At 41.1% G+C, this 7,881-nt stretch overlaps 1 protein-coding gene across 1 annotated transcript in view; it reads right to left on the reverse strand.

The window, feature by feature from the left end:
• dock10 (dedicator of cytokinesis 10) overlaps nt 1-1,100 on the reverse strand; it is a 60,018-nt gene extending 58,918 nt beyond the window's left edge. The window contains exon 1 of the mRNA XM_031861227.1: nt 807-1,100. Within this exon, the coding sequence (XP_031717087.1) occupies nt 807-914 (108 nt within the window). The 5' untranslated portion in view covers nt 915-1,100. The remainder of the gene's footprint in view (nt 1-806) is intronic.
• Nucleotides 1,101-7,881: the final 6,781 nt, after the last annotated feature.

Genomic DNA, 7,881 nt, shown 5'->3' on the forward strand with positions numbered 1-7,881 from the left:
TGTGTGTGTGTGTGTGTGTGTGTGTGTGTGTGTGTGTGTGTGTGTGTATTAGTGGATGGTTTTTCCTGGACTACCCCTCCTCCCATTATCTTAATGTCAATCAGAGCCTCTCATTATAAGGCGTGACACACCCACTGAACCATAAATTTCACAAAGAGTTATCGTGACATGAAAATTGCCTGATAGTAGAAATAGTGATAAATCAATCTGGTGGTCAAATTCATCTCCTCCGCTGTTCCTCCCCGGGTGATTCTGTGCACCGCTGGGCAGATGCAAACCGCTGCCTGTGTCATGCCGCATCCCACTATCCTACAACCAAGCCGCTATTTACTGCATTTCATTCACTGAAGCCAGACACACCGAAATAAACTCCTACCCACGAGGGAATCCGACAGGCTCCACGGCTTTATAGCCACATTACCAACCAACAAGCGGGTTCTTTGCAATAGTCGAAAAGAAACGTGGCGATTTGTGCGCCTACTGAGCATTCTAACGGATTCAATTGTTTCCCCCCCTGCAGGATCAATAGACAGAGGCTGAACAGCGGGCGCTGCACTGTGCACATCCACTGCAAAGAAAGATGCAGCATGAATGTCAATGTCAGATTCGCCAGATTCGCGGTGCAGTGGTGCGTTTGCGTCTGGCACAGATGAGACCAAATCTAATTCACTTCCAGATGCAAAGCTTTAGTGGCCGCGACGCTAATAGCAATTAAAAAAAAACATCAGGCCCACAGGTGGTGATATGCGTTGTTTTTTTCCCCCACTACACCACCATGTTTTCACAATTCATACGGGTCTGCTCACCGTCACTGCGGAGTGTCTGACTGCGTTGCACGCTGTCTGTCGTATCTCCGCCGCGGTCCCCGGTTTCAGCAGGTTCTTGGTGAATCTCCGGGTCGATTCGGCTGCCATCTCCTCATCTGAGCGGCCACGGAGCGCAATTCAGCCCGAAGAGTTTACGCTGCAGTCCAGACCGACCTGGCCCCCTTCGCTCCTTAACGTGAGCCGCCGACCCGACCGAGCTGTGTTTACACACGCACACACGCCCCTCTCACACACCGTCAGTCCACACACGCAGCAGCGCGCGCAGTGCAGAGGACGCCTGTGTAAAAATGGATGTCAAACTAGACTGAATCAAAAACGGTAGTTCCGGATATCACTCTTCGAAATAAAGGATCTTTGACAAACCCGAGCGAGATGCATGGACCTTTCCCAGAGTGCATTTATTTTGAAGGTTAACAGCATCAATTGCACTGTAGTTATTCTATCTCGCTTTAGGACAACCTCACATGTGAAAATTAATATTATTTTCATACATTGCAACTGGATTTTAATTTCCATTAAGCCTAATTAAGATATGTTATTTTAGCCTGTTGAATGTGTAGAAGTTCAATAACCTAACAGTTGAAACTGCTAACATTGATGTGACCACCGGTATTTGAGCCTATACTGTATACATCACGCATCTCAAGGGAAGCTCTGAAATGTCAACTACTTATCAGAAGTCCAGTCACGATCAAGGAAGGATGGAGGAGCCATAGACTGTATATAAGGGAGCAGCACAGTAGGTTAGAGACGATGTAGGAGACACACACATGCCAACAGCGACACCTGGCGGTAGGACGTGATTGAGGCATTTTGAAATACACAGAAATACCGTTTTCAAGGAATTTCCCCTAATGAGTGAAACAGCGCCCCCCCTGGGATGTGAGCTCTGACCGTGTGGTCAAAGGTGGTATTGTACTGTTACAGTCGAGACAAGTCTTCTGGAAGTCAGGTGAAGTTGAGTATTATTCAGGTCAACTTTCGCTCCAATTTAGGGTTTAATTGTTGTTGAGTCACCGTTGACTGTGTGTGATATGTGAATGAGTGCACAGAAAGTCGGCGCAGAAGAAGATTTTATTCTGTTTTTGTCTTGTTTAAGCTGTGCTATATGATGCGAGTCATCAGCTTCAATAGTTGTAGGCTGTGTTTTTTTATGCCAAGCATATAGATATACAAGACTGAGTAAGTCATGTGTATGGAGGACAGAATATGACTTAAGTATAAATAAATGCATTAATAAATGGATAAATAAATCCAGGAATAAATAAATAAATTCTTAAATAAATGTTTGAATACAGAAATACAGAAATAAACTAATAATTAAATGCTGAAATAAATAAATAAAAGTATAAATTAATAAATATGGAAATCAATTAATGAATGTATAGATAAATAAATAAAAGTTGATAATCAAACAGGACACAAAGAAATACATATATTTATTTCTATATTTTTGTGGATCTTTCAAATGTCTCACATGGTAAGCCTCATTGGGACATGGTATGAGGATCAGTTGGCGACTTTGTGTTCCAGAGATTCTGAGCAACTCAAATCCTCCCCCTTGTCTGAGTTTTGGATATGCCTCTAAAATACATTTTCTAAAGTCATCTGGATCTTTACCTGAAAATAGAAGATAATAATACAAACAACCGATCTAACTTGAAATATAATAACGTTTAATGTTTTTGAAAGGTGACTTAATTCAAGAAAAATACGTCTGTAAATCATGATGCCTGACTTACCTTGGAATGTAAGACGTTTTTTCTCCTAGTCCTGCAGCAGGTCTATCTTTGGCGTATCGGTTGGGGACTAAGGCCGCATTGTTATCCTCAGTACAACAGAAAGAGTGAGTGTACAAATGAAGTTGTGCAGGCGCAGCAACAGTTCGCCTCCTTGTCGTCCTTCCCAATATATGGACCAAACTGTTTTGAAACCTCGGCTAGAATCAAGTGAAGAGGATAAGCTATAATCAGTACAAGAGAATAAGGACATTGCAGAAGAAACATGTTGGCTAACAATATCATCGCACACTTTACAGGAATGTGATCTGAAGCACAGCATGAATACATAAATCACCGGCGATAGTAATTTAGTCTACACAAGGGATTTAGCATGGAAAAGTGTTCCCTGCAGAAACCTACCGTCCACTGGGTGCCTGGGTGTTACTCTATGTGGTGGCCGCAGAGGTGAACTTGGCACGTTTGCGGTCCTCGGTGCTGCACAAAAAATAACAAAGCAGTGAACGCCACATGGCTGCCTAGTTGAATTTAATATATATTGGCACTTTGACCAACAGTATTTAGCTAAACAACTGCTGTTGTTATGCTGCTTATGCATTTAAACAGAAGAAACTCACAGTTCTCAAGCTGGTCAGCCTCATCCCGGTCGAAGCCATCAGTGCTGCTAGCTAGTTTTTTGATGTCGTCTATAGGGATGATTTGCTAGGAATCGTTTGCTTCTGTGTTGTTCCCCTACTTGACCAATCCTGCTTAAGAATGAGGTTCGGACCGCCTACCTCATCATACATGAAATACAGAAATAAATAAATGAAGGTGAATAAAAATGTAGAAATAGATTTATTTATTTATGTCCTGTTTACATATGAACTTTTATTTATTCATTTCAGCATTTATTTCAGCATTTAAATATTTCTGTATTTATTTCAGCATTTATTTATTCTTTTATTTATTAATTTCTCAATTTATTCCTTTAATTATTTATACATTTATTAATGCATTTTTTTTTATTTCATTTTTTATTTATACTTAAGTTATTTTTTGTCCTCCATACTTGTGTGGGTACATGCACTTACCACTAGTCTGTACCTGTAACCTTATCAGGGTTGAAGCTTTTGTAATGAGATATATTTTTTGGTATGTTAGGACAAGAATAAAGGATGTGTGTAAGTCATGTATCTATGATATGTGCATTGTTTCTTTTAATGTGATTGTCACCCTTGCATTCTCTGTGGTTTGTTCACCACAATGGTGAAATAACACAACTTTATACCGTATTTCTATAGATGATTTGCCTGACTTGGCTTCTGAACCAGTCCACTGCTAAAAATTAGCTCTCAGTTTCAAAGTTGATGCAACTGGCCCCTCTAAGAGAACAGCTGGCCCTCGTCCGCCACAGGATGGGCCCTCGGGCGCATGTGCCTAATATAATACCCTTGTTCTACCTACTTATAGCTCCCACCTTCACAAATCCCAACAGCGTCATGATGAAGGCTTTTTGTTGTGAAATCTCTAAAAGGGATGTTCTTCATAGACTTTGCAACAATAACTGTTGATAGTGATGTCCCTTTACACAGGCCCCTGGGGCAACACTTTCTTTTAGGAAGATGTAATGGTGTTGAGCGTGGATAGTGATATATTTGAAGGCCTGCATGTTAGATCAAATTCATGGGAAATATACACTCAGTTGCCACTTTATTAGCTAAAGCTACTATAATGTAGTATAATACAACACTCTTCATGGAGGTTATAATGTAGGCTTTAGTGAGGTATTGATTGAACTTAAGGGTCATTTTGGAGGCTGCAGTTTGTGGTGCTGTTGATTTGTATTGTGTTACTGTACACTGAGAGGTGTTTCTATTATTTTGTCTATCCTTTTTGATATAAATGGGGCTGACAACATATTTAAGACAACATATCAAAACACAATTTAACAGCATCACCAACCTGTAGACTTCAAAATGACCCTTAAGTTGAATCAACACCTCACCAACGCCTACATTATAACCTTCATGAAGGTAGAATTTATTCATTGAACATTATGAGATGAATGGAGGTAGGATTTATTGCAGGACTGTTAGTTTGTGGGTGCAACTAATACAATTGTTATACCGAGTTTGACCTCTTGGTAGCAGTAACACATCAGGCATTGCCTTAGCTGAGCCTGTGTATCTGAGCAAAACAAACTATTGATGAACCATGTATGATACAGTTATACATCACGTACAATATGTGTAACATTAAAGACTTTGGGAACTCATATCGTACCACTGAAGCCATCTGGAATAGATACAAATATATTCTGCATCCAAATGAAATACATGCACACACGCTCGCTGGCCACTATAGACTTTCCACTTCTGTCATCTGAGTTTAATAAATCGAATCTTTTGTCAGTAGACAAAACAAATCAGTTACTGTTTGACTAAAGGTTGAAAGTTAATTAATGGAACAGTGTGTCGCATTTAGGGGGATCTATTGGCTGAAATATATAATAATAATAAGATGTTTCAGTTGGTTGCAATCTGAAATCTCAACGCCAGATGCCGCCAAATACTACACACTTTTAAGTGACCTTTGTTTGATCAATAGTGATTGACACCTCAGCTCCACAGACGATATCAATCAACCTTTTACACACAACTACTTTATTTCATTTCCGTTGCTGTCTATCTTGGCCAGGGAAGTTTGAGTTTGTAGAGCCTACTGCAGCTTCAACACAGGGACAAAAATAAGATGGCCTAACAGGCCAGATCAGAAAAGTATTTCTATGGTCCAGATATCTGAAACAAGTTATCCATCGATCCTCATGTTGTCCAGCAAAGTTATATCATTATCGTTAGGTTATAATATACAAATGATTTTAAAACCACGTGAAGCAAAGATGGTCTCCAGGTCTTGATCTTTCATAAATGGACCAGAATTCCAAGGAATGATATGAAACTATACTTGTAAGTACCAAGTTCCTGTGTGTTGAATCCAATGTTGGGTGGTGATGCGTTACTCAAAAACATGTTACCCAGTAACAGGATTACAGGAGTGTGGCAAGGGATTACATTTTCAAATTCAGTTACTTAGGTACATAAGGTGTCATCTCTGTGATGCATTACCATGACCTAACCTAAACCTTAACGTAACACGGATGCTCATGAGTAGTGCAGGAGGAGAGCTTCTGCCACAAAAAGGCCAAACATGCCTTCAGGGAACTCCAAAGTTGTCTTGCGTGATACGACTTCTTGGCTGGTTAGCTAACCACTGGTGTGTCCGGTGGGGTTTCTTCAAAGTTGGAAGGTTGTGTGAAGCTTCACCGCGAGGATGGGACTTCTCGAGAGCCGTGTGAGTTACTAGGGCTCAGCTAGCTGCTCAGACGTAGTGAAGCTTCAACGACAGATTGGCAGCCCTCCTTTTACTATTCCTCCCCCGTGTTAACAGAAACGTGTGTGGGTGTGATGGCCTTGGATAGGGGCTTGCCTGTCTAACAGATAATCAGTACATTTATGTAATTATTGTTTCCAGGTGCAAAACACGATGAGTGATTTGCGGGTTGAACTTGAGCAACATTGCAGCGCTGCGGGCAAGTCCGTCCTCCCTAATAGAATGTGCAACTAATACTAAAGTGGCCACAGAGTGTAGGAATACTATTTGGACGCATGACAGAATCTTGTGCGGTCTGACAGACATCTAGGCTCACCTCGGAGCTGCAGACAGAGGCAGCCAGATAGGGAGGGGTGGATGTATAAGAGGGGATAAAGGCAAAAGAGCAGAAATGTGAAAGACAAGTAAAGTAGTCAAGAAATAAGTGCTGATCTACTTGTAAATGATGAATTAATCCCATAAAGCGCCAGCCAGACAGTTATGAATGCACTGCGAGTTCTACCCCAATTCCAGTCCTGACAGTAAAGGTTAACTGAGAGGTGAACGTGAAATGTAGGATATGGAAAAGAGAAAGTATAGAGCGGCCAAGACGGGGAAAAAAAAAGGGGAGTGAAGAGGGTTGGTGAAATGTCGTGATCTCTTCTGGACACAGTGCAGCTTCTGGCAGCCTATTTTTCTTGTCAAGTCCTCAGATTCAATAACAAGATAGCACTCTCCAGCGTCCACAGGTTCCTCAATTTGGGACTATCTCGAGGACAGAGGAAAGAATAAAGAGCATTTGAAACCATTCGGGAGAGCAGCAGGATCACATTTCTGCAGGCCAGGCTTTGCCCAAGTGTCTAATTCTAATTTCCTCTTCGACAAGCTAACACAAAAGGAGTGTGTGTTCATCTGCAATATGGTCCCCCAAAGGGGAGGAGAAGAATGGTGTTCATGTGTGTGTGTGTGTGTGTGTGTGTGTGTGTGTGTGTGTGTGTGTGTGTGTAGACCTGAAGCTTGCATGTGTGCTGTGTGTGAGAGAGAATCTTTAAGAGATGTGGATATGATGTGTAGGAGATTTAGTGACCGGACTTGTCTAAGATTGAGAGAGCATGGGGAGTGAGAGCTTTTGCCAGTAGAGGACAAGCTGATGGTGGATATACAACCACCGAGAGAGACTTAAGTTGAGGGAGAAGTGCACTGATAATAAAAAGTAGGTGCAGAGGCAAAAATGGAAGAAAATGAAAACATTTTAAAATTACATTATGGACATTTCAGGGTTTTAAACATATGGGCTTCCATCTGTGGAGGACAAGTGATGTCAAGGGGAAACTCCCAAGTTGAAGATATATATATATATTATTAATTCTAAACACATCAGGCAGTTAAGTCCGTAGATGTGAACTTGAGCAAAGCCACAGAGGACTGAAGCTGTAGTCTGTGATGCCTTCATGAAACAAACCATGGCGCTGCTTCAACAACAGACTTAATGTTTTGTTATCAATCCATTTAAATGCTCACATATGCACAGTGAATTGTTCACATATGCACAGTGAATTGTTTCTTGACCTGTCAGTCCACTCTAAGTATCAATGAAGTCAATTGACACCCAATGGATGCCATTTATTTTTTGCCATGTACGTTGATCCTGAATGTGTGTGCTTACTGGCAAGTTGATAAAATATGTATCTTTAGAGCTCACCTCAATATCTACCCCAGGGCAATCATCCGCTGTATTTTCTTTCTTATCTTTTTGTTTCTTCTTTTTCTGTCTACACACCGGAGTTTTACAAAGTCAACCAGGTATGTGAGGCGTCACTCCAACGCAGACTCCCAGATACTGGATGACGTGCCCTTCTCTATTTGTTTTGTACTCTTACTTTCTAGCTTTTCTTTGTGTTCTTTAATAAATGAAAAGTGTTCATCCCCTCTTATGCCCTCTCTCATTCACTTACTCTCTCTCT

This window comes from Anarrhichthys ocellatus, unplaced genomic scaffold (genome assembly GCF_004355925.1).
Source record: "Anarrhichthys ocellatus isolate YVR2014 unplaced genomic scaffold, GSC_Weel_1.0 scaffold24, whole genome shotgun sequence".
Classification (NCBI taxonomy): domain Eukaryota; kingdom Metazoa; phylum Chordata; class Actinopteri; order Perciformes; family Anarhichadidae; genus Anarrhichthys; species Anarrhichthys ocellatus.